Genomic DNA, 25,816 nt, shown 5'->3' on the forward strand with positions numbered 1-25,816 from the left:
CCCACAAAGGGCACTTCTCACCCCTTAAAACCTCCTTAAAAGTCTCTCTTGTTTTATGTGGCATGGATGCATGTGTCATGATTTCTAAAATATTCATAAATGTGTAGACACATACATGTGTAATATAAATGTAATATCTTAGCACTCATCACGTACATTAACCATGCTATATATACATATAGATATACATTAAAGCATCATACATACCATATACACATGAAACACACATACATGAATCTATAAAACATTCATTAACACAATTGCTGACCAATCAAAATGGAGCCTTGATGGTTTAGGTATCGATCTTCTAGTTGCTCACAGTAAATGCTCAGGGAAAGAGCTAGAACTGGGGGTGCCACACACTTGGGAGGTTTGGGACAGGAGCAGTGTACCAAACAAAAGTATCCAATATTCCAACAACTGGTCCAGCCGTGTCAGTGCACACCTGCTGGTTTTCAGCTACACGCATGTATGCATGCCTGTGTACACACAGACTGTGCGGTGGGTAGTAGAAGACTTAAACATATTCATATTTACAATTATGAGTTCCTTGAGAACCCCTAATGACACTGAGGCAGGGCCCTGTGGGGTTCCTGGGCACAAGGTCTTTCTGTCTCCCATTTCTTTGATTACAGGAAACAGCTTTCATTCAGCCTCTGTGACCTTCCCTGAGTTTGGTATTCTGCCCACAAGCATGTAGACCCCAGACTAATTGGATCTAAAGGTTGATGACGCTGACTCTTCCTTACCTCGCTACCCATCCATCAGTCTATAAAACTTCTTACTGTCTTCCCCAAGTGGGGACATGTAGCTTTTCAAGGCAGGAGTTTGCTGTGTCCCACTTTGCCCAGCCAAGTAATAAAGCTATTCTTTTCTACTTCACTCAAAACTCTATCTCTGAGATTTGATTTGGCACTGCTGTACACAGAAGCTGAGCTTTAGGCGTCACTAATACCATGCCTTGGCATTCGAACAATACTAACCCAATGACCAGTAATCTACTTTTAGCAAGTATTCCCAAGGCACTAAATTTAAATGAAGAGAGAAGTGACTTGGTGAAAACAGTGGAGGCAGGACCTCCGAATATCCCTTCTACATAAAAGCAACAAAAACACTGGCAAAAATCATCAGAATTAACTTTTTTAAAACTCCAGAAATTAACCAAAGGTTTCCAGCAGTCAGAGAGAGTTTATCAAGAACAGGTGACTCTCTGTAAGAGAGTGAGGTTTGTGGCGCTTTAAATGGCTTTATTCCCTTTTTGTGCTCTGCCCACCCACTTGGCTCCCACCCCGTACACACCTTCCTCCTTCAGATCTATCTATTCCCAGAGAACTGGCATTAGTTGACACATTAGGGAGTTCCCTGGAAGACCACAGCTAGGTTCTCTTTATTTGACCTGACTCAGAGCGTGCCCAGTGCAAACAGCCTTTCTGGAGTATCCATCTAAAACAGTAAGAGGTAGTAACTGCTTCACATCAGAGATGTTTGAGGCAGTGGATAAACACTTAGGCAAAAATAGGCTAACAGAAGAGCTTAAAAGCACGGACTTCCCCAACGGTCCAGTGGTTAAGACTCCATGCTCTCACTGCCAAGGGAGAGTTCAATTCCTGGAGTTCAATCCCTGATCGGGGAACTAAGATCCCACAAGCTTCAGTGCACAGAAAAAAAAAAAAAAAAAACTCCAAAGGAAAAGCTAGAGAATGAGATGTCCAGGGACAGCTTTGAAAAGCTCTGACAAATTCCTGGGATGGGGATCTAGACGATGACAGTGCATGTGTAGGCTTTGCACATGCTCAAAAAAGACCTGATAAGACTGTAAGCTCTGACACTGGCTGACCCTGAGGCTCTGGGCAAGCATGAAGTGAAGGTTAAAGGAAAATTGTGAACTGCCTAGCTGAATGCTGAAGGCAGGCCCCAACACACAAAGCCCCTCAGCAAAGGCTGGAAGCGTTGCTGGTTCTAGGCATTCAAGGGAATTTCTGTCTAATCGTTAGCTGACCACTAGCTAGCCAAGCAGAGACTTCGGTGGACACGCATGACAAAGAATACAGACTTGAAAGGACTGAAAAGCACTAGGCAAACAGCAACAGAAATGAACTGGCAATAAAGCCCAAGGAGGGGTAGGATCTGATTTCCAAACCTTCTCTATTATATTATTAAAATGTCTAACTTTCAGCCAAAAATTACAAGATATGTAAAAAAACAAGACAGCACAGTCCAGAGAGAAAAAAAAATAAAGCAGACAGCATAGTAGACAAAAACCTAAGTCAGCAATCTAAAGTATGTTCCAATAACGAAAGGAAATGAGAACGATGCCTCACCAAATAGAGAATATCACAAACACACGCACACACACATAAATATATTAAAGAAACAGATTAAATTATGGAGTTGAAAAATACAATGACTGAAATATTTACTAGAGGGATTCAGCAGATTTGAGTGAAGGGAAGATATATGCATAATGGAATTCCCTAAAGGCAAAGTGAAGGAAAAAGAGGCATTTTACTTGAAGAAAATCTGAACAGATCTATACCAAATATAGAGATAAAAATCAGTTTAAAAAAAAAAATCAAAACATATCCTACAAAAATAAAACCAAACCAAAAATTCAGGACCATATGACTTCACTGGTGAATTCTACCAAATGTTTAAAGAACTAACACTGATCCTTTACAAACTTTTCTAAAACATAAAAGAGGATGGAACACTACTCAATTCATTCTATGAGGCCTTTATTACTCTGATACCAAAACCACACACAGAGATAATACAAGAAAAACAGACCAAATTTAAATCAAGCTCTTTCACTTGCTAAATTGGGAACTCAGATGGCTATTTTTAAAACTACTCCCAAGAGGAACTTAAAAGCTGAGCTGAAGCTTAAAAAAAAGACAATTATATCTAAACTACAGTGTACCCAACTGAGCCTGGCAGTGTAAGTAAATTTTCCTCTAATTCTCCCTATTCCTCTGCCTTTGATGGACTCTGGAAAGTTATTCCACAGCAAAAGGAAATGCTTCAAACTCTAGTCACATCCTCTAAAAGTTTAACTCCCACGACCCAAACAAAAGGAGCAGTGAGGCCCATCACATGATGAGAGCAGGTACAACTTATATCCTCAGTCTTCTTTCCTTTTTTAGACATGGACCCGACTTAGTTCATTCTTTCAAAGTCCACTCCTTCTGGACTAATAAGGCAGCAAAAGACAACATGACCACCACTTGCCTGTGCAGAATCATAGCAGCCAGGCCCCACACTAGAGATTCTGAATTACAGAAACAGAGTTAAAGCTCAGGAATCTGTATTTTAAAAATGACCTTTCAAGGTTTCTAGTGATCAGTCGAGCTTGGGAAGCTCTGATCCAACCAAACTGGTGTCACAGACAGACCTCCATTTATGGCTTCCTATGGCCAACTGTTTCTCACCAGAGTAACTAAAACCAGCTAATGTCTCTGTCTCAATTTCCTGGCTACAAAATTTCCTGGGAGTTGTGATTCAACCCACAGCACAGGATCAACTGACATGCATAATAATGACCCTCTTAAAAGGAACCTGGTACTTGCTACATGTATACATTTAGGACACTTTAATATCAAGTACTCTCATGACAAGAGAATCAAAGATATATCCACATTATATTATGGGGCTTCCCTGGTGGGTAAGTGGTTGTGAATCTGCCTGCCAATGCAGGGACACCAGTTCAATTCCTGGTCTGGGAAGATCCTACATGCCAAGGGGCACCAAAAGCCTATGTGCCACAACTACTGAAGCCCACACACCCTAAAGCCCACGCTCCACAAGAAGAGAAACTACTGCAATAAAAAGGCCTCACACTGCAACTAGAGTAGCCCCCACTCTCTACAACTAGAGAAAGCCTATGCACAACAACAAAGACCAATGCAGCCTAAATAAACACATAAATTTTTAAAATAAAATCTAGGCACTGGACTAATACCACAGTTGATTTCTGCCTCTTAAAAAAAAAATTGTATTATCTACAACTCCTACCCCACAGCCCAAACTTACAGAACCCACAAGGGTGTCAGTGTACAAAAGCTCCAATTATACAAAAGCCCTGGTCTGTTTCACTACTTCTCACTTTCCAGAAAGAATCTGATCTCCTGAATAAAGAAATTCTTTTAGCTCTTCTGCCTGCTGGAAGAACCTCATGGCAGGGATCTTCAGAGTTGCAGGTCTCGGCACAACTGTTGAGGAGGTCCTTATTCAACTGTTGTTGGAAGAATTTAAAAGGAGATGAACCACAATTCAGACAAACAGGTGGTCATTACACTTTAATCACAGAACAAACAACTGAGGGCCTACTAAACACATGGCGACTTCCTACTCATCAAGAGGACTATAACAGGTGTAAATCTCATCCATCTCCTCAACAAACTGGCTAAGAGGCAAAACAAACTTTCTAAAACTGTTTGTGTGACAGTTACTTTGGAAAACATATTCATATCAGCATTATCCCTAATAGCCACAAAGTGGAAACATGCTCATCAGCTCATGAATAGATAAATAAAATGTGGTGCAGCCATACAACGGAATATTGTTCAACAATAAAAAGAAAACACTAATGCATGCTACAGTTTGGATAAACCAAGGTAAGTGAAGGAAGCCAGTCACAAAGGACCACACCTTGTACTGATGATTCCATTTATACGGAATGTCCAGAACTGACAAATCCACAGACAGAAAGTAGACGGATGGGTACCTAGAGCTGAAGAGATGGCAGGGAAACCACTTGGTACTGACGGGTACCAAGTTTCTTTCTTTTTTAAAACAATACTTGTTTATTTATTTGGCTTTGCTGGGTCTTATTTGCGGCATACAGGATCTTTTAGTCACAGCATGTGGGACCTAGTTCCCTGAAGAGGGATTGAACCCGGGCCCCCTGCACTGGGAGTTTAGAGTTTCAGTCACTGGACCACCAGGGAAGTCCCCTAGGTTTCTTTCTGGGGTGATGAAAATGCTGCAAAATTGATTTTGGTTATGCTGTAAAACTGATTGTCTATGAACAACGAAAAACCACTGGACTGTACATTTTAAAGCAGTGAGCTATACGGCATGTGAACTGTATCTCAATAAAGCCATTATTAAAAAAAAAAAAACTTTATGGCATTATTTACTGAAGCCTAACATATGTATTCCCTATGACCCACAAATTCCACTGCTAAATGTATACCTGACGGAAATGCATATACACATTCACCAAAAGACATGCACTAGAATATTCACAGGAGTACTGATTGCAATAGCAAGTGAGAAACAACCAAAAATTCACCAATAACAGAATGTGTAACCACAAAACCGAACAGCACACAACAGTAAGAGTGAGCCAACCACTGCCCCATGCAACCACATGGATGAATTTCACTAACATTATGTGGGGCAAAAGAGGCCAGACACAATAGTAAATAATGTATGATCTCGTTTAAATGCAGTTCAAAACCAGACAAAAATCAACTGTGGTGTTAGAAATCAGGACGCTGGTTACCAGCACATTGCAGGGAATGAATGAGGATGTAAGGAGTATAAGGGGGTTTCTCTTAATGCTTTTATAATCTGAGCACCAGTTACATAGGTATGCTCACTTGAACATTTATACAACTGTATACTTAAATAACTGACACATTTTCCTGGATCTTATGTTTCAACAGAGAATTTATGTAAAGAGACATAGAGATGTGTCTACAACCATAACAACAAACACCAACAAACAAACCAAATGTGTAAAATAGCACAAGCTCTGGAAGGCAGAGTCTATGACCCTTACACTGTGTGCTCCACTGCTCTGAATCTAAGGGTGCCCAAGGACAAGTCATTGCGTGAATGCCCCTCCCTCTGTCTCAGTTCTAGGATGGATGGCCTTCTCTGAACAGAAAGGAACAACTCAGGGCCACTCACCTGGGCCTTCTCTCTCTTTGCTCTGATCAATGTGTCCTGATAATGCTGGGCCACTTCTGAGAGGACCCCCTCGAGTTTAGCTGCAGGAATCTGCAAGGCCTGCAGGGTCTTCTGGGCATCACCTTCATCCAGGGCTTCGTTAATCAAACCAATGGCTAAAATCCCTACACAGAGATGGACAGAAGGTTATTTTTTAAATTAGGAAACTGTATAAATAAATCAGTCTTTAAACAAGCTAAGTGACCATCAATCCTCTACCCAAGTGCTACCATGAGTTAAACTACAATTTGCCATCCAAAATGTTAAGCAGCATTTAAATTTTTTCTTTTAAATGTACTGGGCTTCTTTCATCTAAGTAAACTCCCTTATATATATTTTCCTATTGAAATCTTAAGTCTTTTTGTTTTATTTTTAATTGGTCTAACTGAAGAGTGATGAGGACATGATAAAACTAGCTTTACAAGATAGCTTTCAAGTATACTCCAATGTGTGATCAAAGCTATCCTTGACTCACAAAAAGTCTAGGGTTCAAGGGAATCTCTTTTTTTTTTAACTTTTTACTTTGGATTAGGGTATAGCTGATTAACAATGCTATGACAGTTTCAGTTGAACAGCGAAGAGACTCTGTCATACATATACACGTGTCCATTCTTCCCCAAACTCCCCTCTAATCCAGGCTGCCCCATAACACTGAGCAGAGTTCCCTGTGCTATACATAGGTCCTTGTTGGTTATCCTTTTTAAATACAGCAGTCTGCACATGTCAATCCCAAACTGAAGCATTCAAGGGAATCTTAAAAATCACCTAGTTCAACATTTTTATAGAAAAAAATAAAAGGATGAGGTTTAGGTATCTCTTTAAGATCACATAGCAAACAAGTGGCAGATGGAAAATCAAAGCTCAGGGCCTCCTTCTCCAAGGCAAGGCTCTTCCCACTACATCACTGATTATTTCTCACAGGAAACACTACATAAAACTAGGAGTGTTCACTCCTTAAGTATTTCAGCCAGCTGGACTACTCTTTTTTAATTTTTATTTTTTGGCACACCACATGGCATGCGGGACCTTCGTTCCCCAACCAGGAATTGAATCCACACCCCCAACAGTGGAAGTGCATAGTCTTAACCACTGGACCACCAGAGAAGTCCCTGCACTGCTTCTGTAATGACTCCACTGTATAATAAAAAATTTGGCTGGTCTTTGTCTCTGGTTTCTGGAAAGTGAAAGTTGCTCAGTAGTGTCTTGACTCCATGCGACCCCCTGGGCTGTGGCCCAGCAGGCTCCTCTGTCCATGGGATTTTCCTAGCAAGAATACTGGAGTGGGAAGCCATTCCCTTCTCTGGGGGATCTTTCTGACCCGGACCAAACCCGGGTCTCCTGCACTGCAGGCAGATTCTTTACCATATTTCCCAAGTGATAGGAGTATCTTTGTTGTTCGTGGTAGGCTCCTAGGATCACACCTGAGTTGATGCCAAACAGGTGACTCCTGTTGGGCCCCTAGAAACTTCTGGGGTAGGGGCTGGTCATGCTGGAAAAACCAACCATATGATCAGAAGGTTGGGGTTTTGAGTCTGACGATCTCGGAACATCAGCTTGGCTATTCCAGACACAAAAAGCAAATTGGAAATTGAATTCAATTACTTGGCCACTACTTTGCCAAGTAATTCAATCAATCAGAAGTAATGAAGCCCCAGTAAAGCCTCTGGATAGCCAGAGCTCAGGTGACCTTCCCGGGCTAGGACACACATCGATGGGCTGGAAAGGGCAACAAATCCTGAGGACACAGAAGCTTTGAATTTGGGGCCCTTCCAGACATCACCCCATTGGTTTCTTTTGGCTGGTCCTGATTTGTACTCTACATAAAACTCTTTTTGTACTCTTGTACAATAAAAGTCAATTTGTACTCTTTACAATACTTTGGCCACCTGAAGCAACAAGCTGACTCATTAGAAAAAACCATGATGCTGGCAAAGATTGAAGTCAAGAGGAAAAGGGGACGACAGAGGACAAGATGGCTGGACGGCATCACTGACTCAATGGACATGAGTTTGAGCAAGCTCCAGGAGATGGTGAAGGACAGGGAAGCCCGGCTGCTGCAGTCCATGAGGCTGCAGAGTCGGACACGACTCAGTGACTGGACAACAGCAATGATATAACTATAATCACAAGTACAGTGCCTTCCTGAGTTTAGTCAGTCAGTCTAGTCAATTACTGAAACTGAGCGGGTGGAGGGGACCCCTGAATATATTTTCCAAAGTGCGGTGACCTGGGAACACCAGGTTCAAAGCTGGTGTCTGAAGTGAGAGACCTCTTAGGGAGGACAATTTGTGCAATATGATCTAGCTCCAGGCACTGTCAGAACCTGTTATAACAGCATTTAAAAGTAACAGATCAAAAAATAAATAAATAAATAAATAAAAGTAACATCACATTCAATTCACCTCCTGAAAAAGCTTAGTTCTCTTTACACACCTCCAATTATAGCAGTAGCCTGGTGTTTTTAAAACAATAGACAACCATAGCTTTTTGAGATAGTTAAATGGACAGGCTTTTTTGTTTTTTTTTCAGTTCCCAGAAATCCCCTGGGGTAGTGTCCCCAGGAGGGTGGGATCACACATGCACGGCTGTGGCATGATCGGGGAGTAGAAGCAGCTCACTCACGCTCATGCTCCTCCTGCACCACCCGGTTCACATGGTCCACAGAAGCCTGGATGTCATTCCACGTAATGAATTCATTGTTCTCTGCACGGGCCTGAGCTTTCAGCTTCATCAGCTCATCCAGATACCTGCCCCATTCCCCCGACAAAAGAGAGAAGTGCAACCTTAGAAAAGGCAGGGTTACTTCTGTGGACGGGAATAAGAAGATGTGGGGGCACAGGATCCAAGAGATGGCTGAGGAACCCCAACAGTTTGATGTATTCTAAAGGTCAGCTTTGGGACCCAGGCATTACCCTGAACAAAGGGTAAAAATACAAAGATACCACTAATTCTCATTATCTATATGAAAAATATTTATATTACTTGTTCTAAATTTCAGGTAAGACTAACTCTGAAATCAGAGGCAGCAGCTCAGACAACCCCTCTGAGGATCAGAAAACAAAGTCAAGCACCAGCTAATAAACGTAGAAGGAATGACAGGTCAACAAATCACCATTCAGCAACTCTCACCGGAAATCTGGGTTTACACAAGAATTATCAGTTGGGGTTAAAAACATTAGACGAATGGTTAATGGGAAACTGGACATTGTGATGGTGTAAAAGGTACAAAAAAAAAGATTATGTTCTGGAGATAAGGGAGAAAAATAAATACACAATGAAGGGACTGGCAGACTGCCTAATCCAAGGATCAACCTCAGTATCTCTGATGGTGGGGACAAGCCGGTATTACGTGCCTCTTAATATGAGAAAATATGAAATACACATCACCAAAAATACTTCACTGAATCCTGACAAGCCTTTAGACCTGATTTCCAATTTACAGGAATAAAACAAATATTAGGAAGCAACCAAAACTGAAAATGGGACATTTTAGAGGACAGCTGGCTCCAACTCTTTAACAAGTCAGCACTATAAAGAAAGGGACGATGCTAGATTAAAAAATATCAAAGTCGGGGGGTGTGAGGCGGAAGAAGGTTCAAGAGGAAGGAGACATGTGTATACTTATGGCTGATTCATGTTAACATATGCCAAAAACCAACATAATAAAGCAATTATCCTTTAATTAAAGATAAATAAATTTTTAAAATAAAATAAATAAAAGATACCAAAGGGACACAATATGGATTGCATCCTGGTTTGAACAACCAGCTGAAAAGAACAAACAGTTTGGGAACAAGAGAAGAAGTATGAAAACAGACTGGGTTTAGAAAATATTCAAGAAGTATTATTGACTTGACAAGGTATAAGGATGTTATTTTGACTACATGACAAATATCCTCATTGCTTTAAATAAGCATATTTATAATAAATTTAGGAGTGGAATGCTATAGTATCTGTAATTTACTACAAATCCTTCAGCATAATAAAATGAATTGAAATACGGGGGGCAGGGGTGGGGCGGGGGAACCAAAAGATGATTACAAGGAAGTCAGGATTCCTGCAGAGAAAATAAGATGTTGGCTCAGAGAAGAGAGAGGTTAGGGTCAGGGGCACCCACCTCTGGCAGTTTTCCTCCTCGATGTTTGTAAGGCCTGTCACTGAACTGCTCAGCTGTTTCCACACTGTGTTCATGTCTCCAGATTCTAGTGCCCTGTTGATTAGGGCCACCGATGACAGCATCTCCACCGCAACAGAGAGCTCAGGGTGGGTGAGGCTATGCTGTAGAGAAAGGGAGAGGTGGGGAAAGAGTAAGGAAGGACATCTTGGAAGACCCAGGGAGGTCAGACATTTAATAAAACTACAAGGAGTCTAAGATTCTGGTTTAAAAAAAAGGTTCTGCCTAACTACACCCAGAAGTGGGTATTAAATTCATGTCCACTCTCGTTTTGCTCACAAACAGCACGGGTTTGGTGAGCTCACCTCGGGACTCTGCTGCTGCAGGGTGGCCAGCTCCTTCTGATAAAGATCGGCGGCAAACGGGTACACCTGCGGCAGCTGGGCTTCGGGGTTCATCAGTTCCAGGACAGTCTTCTCAGCCACGCCCTTCTGGATTGCGGCATTGATTGCTGCCACTGCCGCCAACCCTGGGTAGAGAACTCGAGGTGAGAAAAGCCACTGGCTCCCAGAGCCCCAAGGGGGCGCAGACGCCAGTTTTCACAGGAGAAAATCATATTCTGCAGCTAAACTATTAGTTGTGACATTTGAAGTGGAACTTCCACCTTCAGACAGTGGTCTTCTCAGTCTGAGGATGAACTCAATGGTACATGAGCCGCATCTCAGTAAATCTGTTTTCTTTCCTCTTCTCTTCTCCTCACCCGTTTTCTTTCCGCTCCAACTCCTCCTGCCTGCCACCACTACACTCTACCTAAAACATCCCTCCCCTACAACAAGGAGAGCCTGGCAAAGTTGTTGTTGTCGTCGTCGTTCAGACACTAAGTTGTTTCTGACTCTTTGCAGCCCTATGGACTGAAGCCCACCAGGCTCCTCTGTCCACGGGATTCTCTAGCCAAGAATGCTGGAGTGTGTTGCTATTTCTTTCTCCAGGAGATCTTCCTGACCCAGGGATCAAATCCACATCTCCTACATTGACAGGCAGATTCTTTACCACCGAGCCACCAGGGAAGTCCTAACCAACCACGTAAGCACGTGCTTAGAGCCAAAGCGAGCCTACATGGACTCTGGTTCTACTTTTAAAACTGGAGGACTCCTACTGCCACCAAAGGTACCTGGTAGTTGACTGTGGCTAATAGGCTTGGGGTGGGTTGAGGAGTGACAGAATCTACTCCTAGGCCCCTCCATGACACAAAGGCACTCTCCTCCCCTACTCAGTACCTCAGGGGACACACAGCTGAGGGGACTCTTACTTCTCTGATATTCCTGGGCGGCAGTGTTTGCAGCATCCACTCCAGACTGTAGCTCCTCCTTCTGCAGGGGCTCAGCCTGACCACCCTGAGAAAAGCAGAGAACATTCAGGTAAAGATGACGCTTGCCTGCATGTCCAGACCTCACAGTTTTCACATCCCAACAAGTTATTAGGGACACTGAGCCACAGACCTAAGAGACAGCTTCAGGCTACAAGCAGCTGAAGCAGCAGCCCAAACTGGAGTCAAAAACCCTTGTCAAATCTGGGGAAGAATGACTTTCCAGATACCAGCACACCTAAAAGAATATTTTGTAAAGAGCATCGAAATGTTCAAAGATAAAATCTTTATAGAAGCATCAGCACATTAATGCTGCTTTCTCTGGCCAATAATGAGAATTTATAAAATGTATACTAGTCCTTATTTAGCAAAAAAAAAAAAAAGCCCCTTATATTTGTTCTAAAAAATAAAAACCCATAAAGTACAATCCCACACAGTCTACTCTTACTGCAATATTAAATGCTTTCCCGGTATTAGCCGGAGGAAACTCATGAGATATGGTTTTTTTTTTAAAGTGGGAATTCCTGAAGAATATAAAATTTCAGGTTCTCCCCAATGGCTTCTGTTGTTGTTCAGTCACTGAGTTGTATCCGACTCTTTTGCAACACCATGGACTATAGCCCACCAAGCTCCTCTGTCCATGGGATTTCCCAGGCAAGAATATTGGAGTGGGTTGCCATTTCCTTCTCCAGGGGATCTTTCCAACCCAGGGACTGAACCTGCATCTCCTGAATTGGCAGGTGGATAGTTTACCACTGAGCCACCTGGGAAGCCCTCTGCCCAGCAGTTTCAAGTTGTGGATTTAACGGACTTCAAGTGAAGGGGTGGTGAGATTCAGAGGGTGGGCGAAGCTATTTAAGAGGGGATTTACAACTCTACAAGGAAAAGAGAGCTGAAGACAATGTGTACTTTACCTGAGGATATTAAACAGCTTAATTCACATGCAGGAGGAACAGTTATATTAGCAGGGTGGGGGGTGGGGAGGAAGGCCCCACAGATATCTTTACACATCAGCATGAGATTGAAATAGATGGAAGTCAAGCCTTACAGGTGCCACTCAAGATGCTGTTACCTGTCTCTTCTGCTGTCTGTCACTCAGGAGCTGCTTGAGGTACCAGTCACTATTCTGCTGCTGCAGCCCTCGCAGGCCCAGTGCAGGTGACTGCAGGATCTTGAACAAGGCTGGTGCAGATCCCTGCTCCAAAGCCAGGTCTATATTTGTTAATGCAGCAAGCACTGAGGAGGGAAAAAAAGGCAAACGCTTAAGACAAAACTATGTTAACATCACAGCCGGGAATTTTTTTCCTTCCCAAAAACCAGTCTCAGTTCAGAATGGGGAAATATAATCAGTTGGCCTTTCCTGTGGAGCATCACAGAAGCATTAGGCTTTGAGGGTAGAAGAGAACCTTAAAGTCTCCAAGTTCAGAGGTTCCCAGGGTGTTTAGAATTAACGGATTCCTAGACCACACCCCAGGCCTACTTACAAACTTCTAGATGTAGAAGCTCAGCACCAATAAGGGCAGCAATTTAAGAGGCACCAATAATACATGCCTGCATTCCGCTAAAATGCCAAGTCTTTATCCAGACTAAACTACCACACAGGAGAAAGTATCTCCCACTGCAATTTACTACATCTCTAGATGATTCTGTTTAAAAAAAAAAAATTGTTAAAGCTTACACACTAGAGTTGATACTTGAGTACCTTCAACCCCTCTTCCCTGTGACTGTCTACTCCCGACTAAAGAGCCTTAGTTCCTTCAAATATCTCTTATTCAGCATCATTCTGAATCCATCATCCTGGCATCTCCAGAAGGTACTCTGCCCCTAAACAGTGCCGAGACATCGAGGCTTGTCTGACCATGTGGAGCAGAAGGGGCTCTCCACGCTGCCTCAACATTCTCTACTTCTAGTCACAGAACCTGACATCACACAAGGTCATTATCACATTATCGACAATAAAAATGCAGATTTCCCTTCATCTGAAAGCGATAATAAAGGTATGTTCCTCCTAAGATTCCTCATGAGATTAAATGGAATCATACACGTGAAAGTACTTTGCATATTATAAAATAAATAAGGTATTAAGTTGAAAGTCAAAATAATACATTTTCTGATTTCAGAAATGACAGCCCCTGGAAAACTATAATTATTATTTTCAGCTTCCCTATTTTTAGAAGGAAAAATAGGGTTCTCCTTCCCGTGCCCCACCCAGGAAAGAACATCTAATCTTATCACCAAAGTAGCAAAACAAATCAATAATAAAATACTAAAAATCAAAATATTGGGGGCATAGCAGTAGTTATCAGTATAAACTGTTTCATTTGTAAAAAAACAACAACAACAAAAAAGAAAATTAATGTAAGGTGTCATAAAGAAAACAGTCCAAGAAAAAACAAAGTCTCAAACCAGAACTGATAAATAACACCAAGAGGTAAAAGGACGAAAGGCTAGATTCCTAAGGCTGTTCCCTTCTTCCCAACCTTCTCCCCTACAATTTGGCTCACTGGTCACCAGACAGAGGAGGTGAGCAGCTCTCTGAATCACGGCTGCAGGTCTACGTGGCCGCTAGCCAACTAACCAAGCATTTTCCTACAAGGACCATGCTGTAAACACACTCAGGCACAAAACAAACAGGTTGTCTCCATCTTTAGGGAGCTTCTGTAGTAGCAGGGGACTGAAAATAAAAGCAACACAGGCTGGTAACAACCAGGCTTCCTCTCTGTAACACAGAGTCTCAGATGATCCATCTGCAAAGGCATCTAGTCATTTATGCTTTTACTGGAAATGTGAACTTACTATGTACATAAACACGTAAATATTTAAGTGGATATTTACTAATACTTATACTATAAAGTTTAGAACAGGGGTTCCCAACCTCCAGGATCTAATGCCTGTGATCTGAGGTGGAGCTGATGTAACAACAACAGAAATAGAGCGCACAAGAAACATAAAGCGCTCGACTCCTCCTGAAGCCACTCCCCACCCCCACCCCCATCACCCTGGTTCGTGCAAAAATTACCTTCCATAAAACTGGTCCTTGGTGCCAGAAAGGTTGGGGACCACTGGTCCGGAACATTATTCACATACTTTCTCCCACTATGCTTTAATTATCTAATTTTCTTTATCTTACTTAACAAAAAAATAAGAACTCTTTCTCATTTTTAACTATTTGGCCTGCAGCTTTCTTCTGGGGCAGCATAATGGCTTCACTGCTCGTTCTCAAACCCTAGGGAAAGAATCTTATCTATAATTACATTAAGATAATTCTTGGGACCTAAAGTCCCTCTGTCTTCCAACTTTCCCTTGTCTCTGACTTTCCCTACTGTTAGGAAAAGATTGTCCCTCTATTGAGAATTCTGCCTTATCCTCACCTCCTTATCTACACTAAGAACCCCAGTGAAGGGTCATGTACAAACCTTGAGGAAAAGTCATCATTCTTGTCTTTACTCTATATTTCACACGTCTCTGGTTGCCTTGAAATTACTCATTGAATTGTTCTAGCCAAGTTGCCCTGAAATTATGCATTTGCCTACCTTCCTCACTGAAACATATCTGAGGGAATTTTTACTATTTTGCTCCTTTGACCACGTAAGAACAATATGCACGGAACACTTTCAAAATACACGCATACGTTTCTTTCCTTATGAGTTTATAACAAACTCTAACAATCAGCCAGGTGTAGCAATAAAGGCCCCAAACAACATAGTAGAGAAAAGTCCCTTAGTAAATAAAAGAGTATTTTATACAGTGTATGCAGCAGGAAATGTGCTGGACTTTCTTCTACAGAGAGAACTAAGTGCAAGAACATTCTGGTTTATACTTGCTGGCTAAAGCAGTATTCATACAGATAGAGCACAACCAATCACCCATAAGTAAAGGGAACTACAGCTCTATTCAGAAAGCTATTATCCTAAATGAACCAGAACGGAACAGAACACACAGACTCCTGGTCAGTCTACCATAAGGAGTTGGTAAAATCTATAAATTCTCACCAGTTATTCAGAGCATTAGTACAAGTGAGAAATTGGGATCTCCAAAGAATAGAGAGGACCCTGATGACTATCACTACTATTATTATTATCTTGATCAAAATAAGATAAGGTCAAGTCTGGTTGAATTAAACAAGGTTTTTTTAGTTGTTTCGGTGACTCTAACCCTATGCTAGGAATTATGAGGATTTAAAAAGAAGCAGAATTCATAAGTAAACTCAAGTTTAAGTCTATATAGATGTAAAAAACAAAAAACAAGCACTTTAAGACAATAGAGAATTAAATACAAAATCGTGTGGTTAAGCATACAGATGCTGTAGGAGATGTGAAAGGCAAGCATATTGTGAGCTAGGATACACGCTGAGGTGAGAACTGAGCTGAATCTTGAACGATGGGTATAATTTGGATGAGGTAAGAGATGAGGCGTGAGGGCATTACAGTGGGGCAGTTACATGATTAACAACAGTAATGATAATATTATTGAGTGCTTACTAAACACGAGCCAATTAACATATATTAGCTCATCACGCGTATAATGATTCTATGCCACAGGTGCCCAGTTCCCACAGTGATTAATACAAGGGCAAGAGATCAAATCCCAGGTCTGAACAACTCCAGAGCCACTCTTCATGAGTCATAAGATGAACACAATGAACGTGGGAGATAATTAGGCACAGGAGTGTCTACAAAGAGTTGTATGCATGAAACGGTGCAGAAAGAGCTCCGTGAGGCCAGGGAACAGCATTTCGTCTGCAAGTAATAAGAAACTGATGCAGGTTCTTTTGCAGAAGAGACTAAATTAATTCAAGAAATTAATTTTTCAAATTAATTTTTGTGTAACACATACACAAAAATCAAGATGAACAGGACAACCTCATTTCTGTTTAAATATATGTTTTGAAGGGTATGTTAAAAATACCAAGCATGGTTATTCTTAGGAGTCTAATTTTTTATTTGTGGCTCATTTCTGGATAACTTGTATTACTCTTTAAAAGAAAAACAAAACTAGTATTACTTTAAAAATAGAAAAATAAAATCCCTCTTCAGATTTAAGTGTCTAACACAGGATGAAAAGAGTGAAACTGCAGCCAAAAACTCCAGTCTGTGAGTTACAGCAGAAGAGCAGGGGGGCGGGGGGTGTGCTGCCTGAGGACAATGGGAGCCCAAAGAGAAGACTAATGAACACTAAAGACAGTAAATATGCAACAGTTCCCAGGCAAACCCACAAATGTCTGATATAAACTTAAACCTTGAACAGATCCACAGGCACATTATTCAGTGACATTCCTTTAGGAGCCTGACGGGGGCACATACTTACAGTTGACTTTATTTATGTTGCCTTGAATTTCAGCTTGAGTGAGCAGTTCCTCATAAACGTCCCTTTCTCTCTCAGAGCTTTCTGTCTGAAGAGGAATGAAAGGTGTAGCTAAATTAGCTGAGGTCTCTAGGAAGACTACAGAAATACACATGTGTTCCTCCCCCACCATGACAGAGTCAAGAGCAAGGAAGAGTGTAGCTTAAAATCCTTAATAAAGAACAAAGCAGAATGCTACCTGATTGTGACCAAAAACATAAAAAGGAGATCCACTCGTAAGTAACAAGCTCAAAGGGTTCTTCCAAAATCCGGCAGAAGGAGACACTGGTGAACCCTGCCCTGCTCGTCTGGGAGCCTGAATCCTTGTCTCAGACTAGATCTCAGAGCCTCTCACAGGTTTGCACACAATTCAAGAAGAAAGTAGATGTCAAAATAGAATCTAACACTGAAAGACTACATATTGGTAACTCCATTTCATTTATATAAAATTCCAAAAAAGGTAAGCTAAAGTGATAGAAAATAGACCTGGAGTTGCTGGGGTCAGGGGTGGACAGAGGGAGGCAGTAGAGGTTGACTCTGAAAGGGAGATATGGGAACTTTGTGGATAGTGATCACATATCTGTATACACTGGTCAAAACTCATCAAACTGTACACTTTACATGGTTGGGTTTTATTATATGTCAATTAATATCTCAATAAAACTGATCTTTAAAATGGAGTCATATTAAATAATGAAAAACTGTAAATCAATTGTGAAAAGTGAAAGTCACTCAGTTGTGTCTGACTCTTTGTGACCCCCATGGACTATACAGTCCATGGAATTCTCCAGGCCAGAATACTGGAGTGGGTAGCCCTTCCCTTCTCCAGGGGATCTTCCCAACCCAGCGATCGAACCCAGGTCTCCCACATTGCAGGCGGATTCTTTACCAGCTGGGCCACCAGGGAAGCCTGAGAATACTGGAGTGGGTAGCCTATCCCTTCTCCAGCAGATCTTCCCGATGCAGGAATCAAACTGGGGTTTCCTGCATTGCAGGCATATTTCTTTACCAGCTGAGCCTCCACGGAAGCCCCGATAGATCAATTAAAAAGAGCAAATGTTCCATTTTTACCCTGTTTTTAGCATTTGCCATTTTGTCCTGTTTGGCCTGGTAAAGTATGTCCTGGTAGGTAGAGGCCAAGCATTCTTCAAGATTCACAAGCATGGCATTGGGATTTTTCAAAGCTGTGAAGGTGTCAGCTGGAATTCTGTGGTCAATAGCTTCATTAATGGCAATAACAGCCGCATGTACTGAAAGAAAGAATTCAAAACACACAACACTGAGGTTATATAAAGTAAAGGATGTACATTACACATTCAAACACGGCAATCCCGCAGCACAGACAGAGGCTGCTTTTCATAGACAAAGGGGTTAGAGGAATCCCCAGATCTTGTGAGCCCTGTCTTTTCCCTAACACACACAGTCACAGCTCTGCCTATAATCCATATCTGGAATCATAGGGAAAACAAAGTCACAGCTCTGCCTATAATCCATATCTGGAATCTTATGGGGAAAACATTCAGTAAGGGACTTTGCAGGGAGCATCGAGCATTTGTTATGGAAATGTTCACCCTTAATTATCATATAAACACCATTAGAAGCTAAGAAACTAAAAAAGGCATTGAAATGTAGAGTTTGCTTTCTAGTGCTTTTATTTTAATCAAAATTATTTGATTTTTTATCACTTATTTCCAAATAACAGCACAGACGACTGTATAGCAGTGTTTGACACTATATCTACTGACCTAAAGAAAGAACCAAGTGTTAGTCACTCAGTCATGTCTGACTCTTTGCAACTCCATGGACAGTAGCCCACCAGGCTCTTCTGTCCCTGGGGATTCTCCAGGCAAGAATACTGGAGAGGGTTGCCATTCCCTCCTGCATTGCAAGGAGACTCTCTCTCTTTACTGTCTGAGCCACTAGACACTTGCTGGCAAAATTCCTCATGTCCAAGACCACCATTACAGTATTAATCATTGAAAGCAGTAGCAACAACTCCACTTGAACCCATGAGATCACGCTCTTCTTACATGCAGCTTCATCCACTGACAGCTCATTAGCCAGAATACCCCCAATCTTGCTAAAGGCAGGCATCTGAATCCCGTACTTCTCCAGTTCAATCTTCATGTTGTTGATTTCTTCTTCTACAGGAAAGAATTAAGACCCAAAGGTAAGCACCTTTTCAGAACTTAGAAGGAAACAGATTCCTTAACCACAAAATGTACTGGATAAAATGATACCTAACTCTTAGGGTTGTTATAAGGACTTAAATAAGATAATATTAATATATGGAAAGCACTGACCTGATATCTGGTATATAATATACATTCAATAGACACAGGAACTATTACTAGTACTATCAAGAGCATCAGAAATAACCATAACATGAGAATGGCTCTATAGAGAATAGTTTTCCCAAACTGCTACTAATGGCATTTCCTCTAATGAACTTATGAATGGAGCAGCTTTAAAGGGACCATGAACAAGAAGTGAATCACAAGCCACTTATCTTAGTCTTTATAATCCAAGTTACTGCTGCTGCTGCTGCTGCTGCTAAGTCGCTTCAGTCGTGTCCGACTCTGTGCGACCCCATAGACAGCAGCCCACCAGGCTCCCCCATCCCTCACTAGCTACTACTAAACAATTTTGTGTCTAAGGCCAGAAGCCAAATGATAAAGAAAACAACATGTTAAGGTTTGGCCCTTGCCCCAAGTCTGGGGAACAACTTCTCTGGAAGAAAAAATATCATAGATAAAAGCTGTATTACCAATTTTTAAACCTCCAAGGCCTATAAAATAATCACCTGTTCAAAAAGATTTGAGTCTATTTTACCCTTCACCAATATTCCCCCTGTTCTTTTTCTCCCCAAGCCCCCATCTCTTCAAGGATTTGACTATAGAAAATATACACAGAAACACCCACCCAAATAAACTAAAGTTTTAAAATTAGTAAATTGTCATCGTTGTATCATCTCACCTCCCGCCCCGCCCCCACCACCACCACTTCGTTTGCCTACAAATGGTGCTCACTGGAAGGGGAAGGGAAAGACTGTCATAAAGTTTTTTTCACTGTACGTGAACATTTAATATTAGATGTTAATATTCTCTCTAATTTAGATATAAGAAAACAGAGACTTCTCAAGCACACCATGTCATAACCAAGAGAACAGAGCCTGAAACCCCAAGTCCTGTGTTCCTTCCACCACACCAGGAGAAGCAGGTTCCTCGTGCTTTTTTTTTAACCTCTGCTGGCACAGTGTTTCTAAAGCCCCACATCTTTAAGATTGGTACAGTTGACTCTCCAGGCTATTTCCACATAAATCAAGCACTTCCTGCCAGGTCTGGAACTTCTTACCTGTGAAGTCAACCTTTCCATACAGGTCTTGAATCTGAGGAGCCAGGCCTAGTTTGAACAGGTACAAACTAGAAGACATAATACGCAAAAGGGTCAGGACTCCCAGCTGGATGTTCTGCTGCTCTAAAGTCAAAGGGGAAAACCAGCATAAAGAACAGAAGCATTCTGAACACGTAGACTCCCAGGACTCTGCCATATTATACTCAGCAGCTATGATACTTGATCTCAGAGCCTTTTTTAGTTTTATATAACAAGGAGGTCCTTAAAAGTCACATAATATAATGCAAAAAGCACTGGGCTGGGAATCAGGAGACGGAAGTTTAAGTCCTAGCTCCAGGAAAAATCCAATAAGCAATCAGACATTAATATAAATGTTAATATAACAAATATAAGTGAAATCTCTTCACTTCTGTTTAACTTCCTATGATCATTAAGTTTTAAGTAAAAAGACATTTTAGAAAAGTCTCATGAAAATGACTCAGATAGCAAATCTTACTTAAGCTGAATTCATATTACTGGTGGAAGAGTTTAATTCAGGTAATTTAAGAGTTTTACATAAAGTATATATCATAAATCTTTACTCTTTAAATAAAAATCTCCTAGACTCTAAGCTCCATGAAGTCAGGGTCAATAAAAGTCTTGTTTACCAGTGGCCTACCCAGAGCCTGACATATATTAATAAATAATAATCAATATTTCACAGATGGATGGATGTCTATAAATATGAATCAGATTAACCAGAGACTAAGGCTCTACCAGCTCAGAATAAATTAGATCAGAAAACCACTCCACAGGGATTAACATGAGCAAGACACTGACAGTCCAGTAATGAGAAGAAATAAAAAATACCTAAGAAACAAACCACAAACTCAACAGAGTAGCCTACAGCATTTGCAGATCATCTCTACATCTCAATGTTATCTAAATACAAACATGTATCACGTACACTGCATTCACAAAACTGATCAGCATCCAAACTGTATAAGACAAACCCAAATGCATAATCTTAAAAAAATCAAGTATTCTGATAACATATTAGAATACATACATCCACAATAACCAATCATTTTCTCAGGTAAGTACAAATACAAATGATACATATACAATTACGGGCTTTTCTTTACAATAAAATGCTCGAGATGGAAATAAAGTTTCTCTCCCCAAAGATTTTACATTATTCAATACAGTTTCCAAAGTCAAAGAGCTAATAACTTTCTGGACATGTAATATGCTTCTTCATGTACTTTCCCTGTAGAGTATGTTCCATCTGCATTCTAAATTAGTAAAAATATTTTTCTCCAGAAACTTCTTCCTCTTTTATTTCTACTGTAGAACATGACAGTGGTTGCCACACTTCAACAAAAGCTTGAGCATGTTACTTTCACAGCCCCAACAAGAGTGAGTTCCTAACGTCTTCAGTGATGATCAAAGGCGTCACAATGCTATCACCAGTTGCTGTAAAAAGCAGAGAAGGGAAGCCGAAAGCAGATGGGCATCATCTCGCTTTTATCTCATTTTAATTATTAGGAATATTTTAAGGACATGCTGGATATATAAATGGAATCATAATGGCCACTTGGGTCCTCTTATTCAGCCTCAAAAGCACTTAACCTCACAGCTAAAACTAAAAAATCCTAACAATAAACATCACTTTCAGTTTTTATTCCTGGCCTCCTGTGCTTGCTTTCACAAATAAGCTATCAGCTACCTATCACAATCAGCCTGTAATTGAGTTCAGATTTCTTTTCTTTTTTTTTTTTTCCTATTTAAGTTATACTCTATAGCAATGAGGAGAAGAAGCTTGTGTCAGCCTATCTGGATTCTGATTATCATCAATGACTGTGAAAGTGAAAGAAAGTGAAAGTGAAGTCTCTCAATCGTGTCTACTCTTTGCGACCCCTATGGACTATAGCCCACCAGGCTCCTCCATCCATGGAATTTTCTAGGCAAGAGTACTGAAGTGGGTTGCCATTTCCATCTCCAGGAGATCTTCCCAACCCAGGGATCAAACCCGGATCTCCCGCGTTGCAGGCAGACGCTTTACCGTCTGAGCCATCAGGGAATACAAATCAATGACTATAGAGTAACCTATGAAAGAAATCACTGTGCTAACCTCAAAGATCACTAACAAATGCTCTTCAACACAGCAGCTGATGAAGAAACAGACTCTGGTACAGGCCCACATCCCTTACCTAAATTCTCTGGGCCAAATATTAATTTAGGATTTCTCAGAAAAGTTGTACAGTGTATGCAGCATTATAAAACACCCCCAACAAGTCTTGGGGAAGCACCCCTAATCAAATACATTTACCTTTTCTGCAGAGAAACATATGAATAATCACATTAAGTAGATATACATTCTAAGTAATCTCAATTAATACTGATCAGATCTTGCCAACAAATGAGTTTGAACTGAATCAAAACTCACAGAGTTTTTAGCATGTTTTTTTTTAATTTAAGATAAAGGATTATGGGCCAATTTAACACCAAAGTGAATTCTTAAAAAGATAAAGATGTGGGTAGGGAATGGAAAGGAAGTATACAAATACATCTGGGAAAATGGAGAAGTAGGGTCTTATCTGAGAGTGGAGTGTAACCTACAAGAGTAATTTAGTCTGACTGAAGTACAGTGACTACCTCAGGAATAACACCAGCCAAGACCTGGGGGCGGAGGGAGGCGGGGAACAGATGGCAGGAAGGGGGAAAACAAGGAGATAATGCTTCTTTATCACTGTTGATCCAAAAGGGAAAGAGTGCCTCACCCAAAACAGGTAGGTAAAGTGAGGGAGCTGCCTTGAACACTGCCCTGTGAGGGTAAACAAGAGCCTCAAGCACTCAGAAATACTTCTACGTATTATCAAGAGTGGCCAAGCCACCCCTCAGGAAAAACACTGTAAGGGAGGAAAGAAATCGTAAATCACCAACCAGGACACACTGCTGTGTATATACTTTCTAAACACGAACTGCCTATTGAAGAGAAATGGAGAACAATAGCAGGCTTCCTCCCTTTCTCATTCTGATTCCATCATGAGAAAGGCACAGTTAGTTCTTCAGTCTCTCTTCAGGGGATATGAGGGCCTGGGACCCATGTTACAAGGCAGAGAGTCGTAGCTACAGACCTAGCAGAGAAGAACTCTGCCAGCTTAGCTTCTCTGCCTGCCAACTTCAGATATCCATGGTGGGTACTACCTTCACAAGATTATCAACATCGACAGACCTCACGGAACACTGAGCCAACCACAACACTTAGAATTAATCTGATTTTAGCTCAGACATATACATCTAAAATGGCTACATTCTGAAAATTCTCTGATTTATCACCTATTCCTAAACAATGTTTTTAAATCCTCATTTTACCATTGTTTGTCCAACATTATGCTATGTACCTTTGAGAGAAAAAAAAAGTAAGGCATGACTTCTGTCACTAAGATGCTAATAAATATAATAGGAAGAAAAGATATGAAAGAAGGAATATATAACTAAACACACACAAAAAACAAACAAACAAAACCCAGAGGCTTAGAAAAAGATAAAAGCTGTCATTATTGGAGAAACTTCACCAAGAAAGTGAGAACTGAACTGAAACTTGACTGGATAAGCAGAGACAAACATGAAGAGCCCTTTGATAAAGACAAAGTACCATTTCCTTTTTCACTGACAGGGCACAAATTACCCCCTTGGGCTGGAGAAAGGGAGGGAGATTTGTTATAATGTTTAATTTGGACACACACATTTATTGTGGTTATATACTAGGCATCTAAGTACTAACAACACAAAGATAAAAAACAAAGGAAATACTTCTTGCCCCTAAGGAGTCCACAAGATAGCCAAGCACAAAGAATAACCAGAGGACAATGTAACAAGTAAGATAAGTGGAATGAGAGGTATGTTACAAAATGCTAAAGGAGCACAAAGATGGTAAGTAGCTAATTCTGCTTCAGAAGGAAAAAGTAAGAGAAGATACTTACAGCAGGATTCTGAGGTGGCACCCGGGGAAGAGCATAGGTTAAACCAGGGAGAAAAGGGCATTTCAGGCAGAGGAAACAGCAGAACCAAAGGCATGAGATACTAGAGCTCAGATACACGGGAGGGAACGACTAGAGGTGACACTACAAAGGAATCATCAAAGCATTTTATGAAGTGTCTGGTAAGATGAAGGCTGTTTTGGAAAGACAGCTCTGAATCCAGCATAACAGATGGACCAGAAGGTAGAGAGCCTAGGGAGGGAACCCCTGAAGGGGTTAATGCATCCATCAGTCCACACAAGAGGTCTACCAGCCCTCAGTTACATTCTCTCTTTTATGGGTTTCACGCTGATCTCAGTGATATCCAGGGTGTGGCACACATTTGATCAAGAAACTGGAGACAGCAGGCTTCTTGTACAACAACAACATTACATTCATATATACAATTAACATTTATTAGGTGCATATACAGGATGCTATATAAAAAGAACAGCCCAAGCGAAAAGAAAAGAAAATCTCATACTCAATGTTCCTTCTTATACTCACCCACTTGTATCACCTTCTGGTTTAGTCCTATGGCCATCCAGTAAATCTGAGCCACTCTGAAATACTAGACTACCAGCACCTACTCCCTCCCATCCCTCCCCTCAGACAGATCACCTCCTCCCTCCAATTTAGTACTGTGTTCCTTCTAAGGGCTGAGGACCTGAAATCAAGTCATCTTCCAAATTTACTATGAAACTGAGAAAAAAAAGTTATACCTTGTTTCAATTCCTATTTATTATATTTGCATTGTCATAAAAATTATTTAAGGAACAAATGACTTGTCAAGGTCCTAGATAACTAAACAAATTATCAATCAACCATTTGATAATTGCTGGTACTACGTTACCAATCAGTATCAAGACATAGAGTATTATGTTCAGAAAGACTCACAAACTTAGAGAATGAACTTATGGTTGCTGAGGTGGAAAGACGGGGGGACGGTATAGTTCAGGAGCTTGGGATGGACATGTACACACTGCTATATTTAAAATGGGTAACCAACAAGGACCTACTGTATATATAGCACATGGAACTCTGCTCAATGTTATGTGGTGGCTTGCATGGGACGAAGGTTTGAGGGAGAATGAATACATGTACATGCATGGGTGAGACCCTTCATGTTCACCTAAAACTATGACAACACTGTTAATTGGCTATACTCCACTATTGAATAAAGAGTTTAGAAAAAGACACAGTGTATTTTGTAATTCAGTTTACCAGGTTGAAACAAAATGGTAAACAATAAGTTTTCAAATATATATAGTTTTTTATAACTTTAAGAGATTTTAATTTAAAAGAAAGGGGCTATATCTCAAATGAAATGCATAGTTCAGAGAGATATGGCTGACATAATAATGTTACATTAATTTCAGGTGTATAGCATAATATGATCACCATAGTAAGTCTAGTTAACTTCCATCACTACACATAATTACAGTTTCTTTTCTTGTAATGAGAACTTTTAAGATCTACTCTTTCAGCCACTTTCAAATACATAATACAGTATTGTTAACTATAGTCACCATGGTGTACCTTACATTCCCAGAACCTGTTTGTTTTATAACAGGAAGTCTGTACCTTTTGACCACCTTCACTCATTTCACTCACTCCCAAATCCCCACCTCTGGCAACTACCAATCTGTGTTCTATATCTGTATACTGCTTATTCTACCA

General features: G+C 40.8%; 1 protein-coding gene across 1 annotated transcript in view; it reads right to left on the bottom strand.

The window, feature by feature from the left end:
- IQGAP1 (IQ motif containing GTPase activating protein 1) overlaps positions 1 to 25,816 on the bottom strand; it is a 107,073-nt gene that overhangs the window by 34,794 nt on the left and 46,463 nt on the right. The window contains exons 6-15 of the mRNA XM_027521310.1: positions 20,133 to 20,200; positions 18,809 to 18,922; positions 17,850 to 18,028; positions 16,743 to 16,827; positions 12,508 to 12,671; positions 11,379 to 11,463; positions 10,435 to 10,598; positions 10,073 to 10,233; positions 8,578 to 8,702; positions 5,917 to 6,080 (exon numbers count right to left, since the gene is read on the bottom strand). Coding sequence (XP_027377111.1) covers positions 5,917 to 6,080; positions 8,578 to 8,702; positions 10,073 to 10,233; positions 10,435 to 10,598; positions 11,379 to 11,463; positions 12,508 to 12,671; positions 16,743 to 16,827; positions 17,850 to 18,028; positions 18,809 to 18,922; positions 20,133 to 20,200 — 1,309 coding nt within the window. The remainder of the gene's footprint in view (positions 1 to 5,916; positions 6,081 to 8,577; positions 8,703 to 10,072; positions 10,234 to 10,434; positions 10,599 to 11,378; positions 11,464 to 12,507; positions 12,672 to 16,742; positions 16,828 to 17,849; positions 18,029 to 18,808; positions 18,923 to 20,132; positions 20,201 to 25,816) is intronic.

Source organism: Bos indicus x Bos taurus, chromosome 21 (assembly GCF_003369695.1).
Source record: "Bos indicus x Bos taurus breed Angus x Brahman F1 hybrid chromosome 21, Bos_hybrid_MaternalHap_v2.0, whole genome shotgun sequence".
NCBI lineage: Eukaryota > Metazoa > Chordata > Mammalia > Artiodactyla > Bovidae > Bos > Bos indicus x Bos taurus.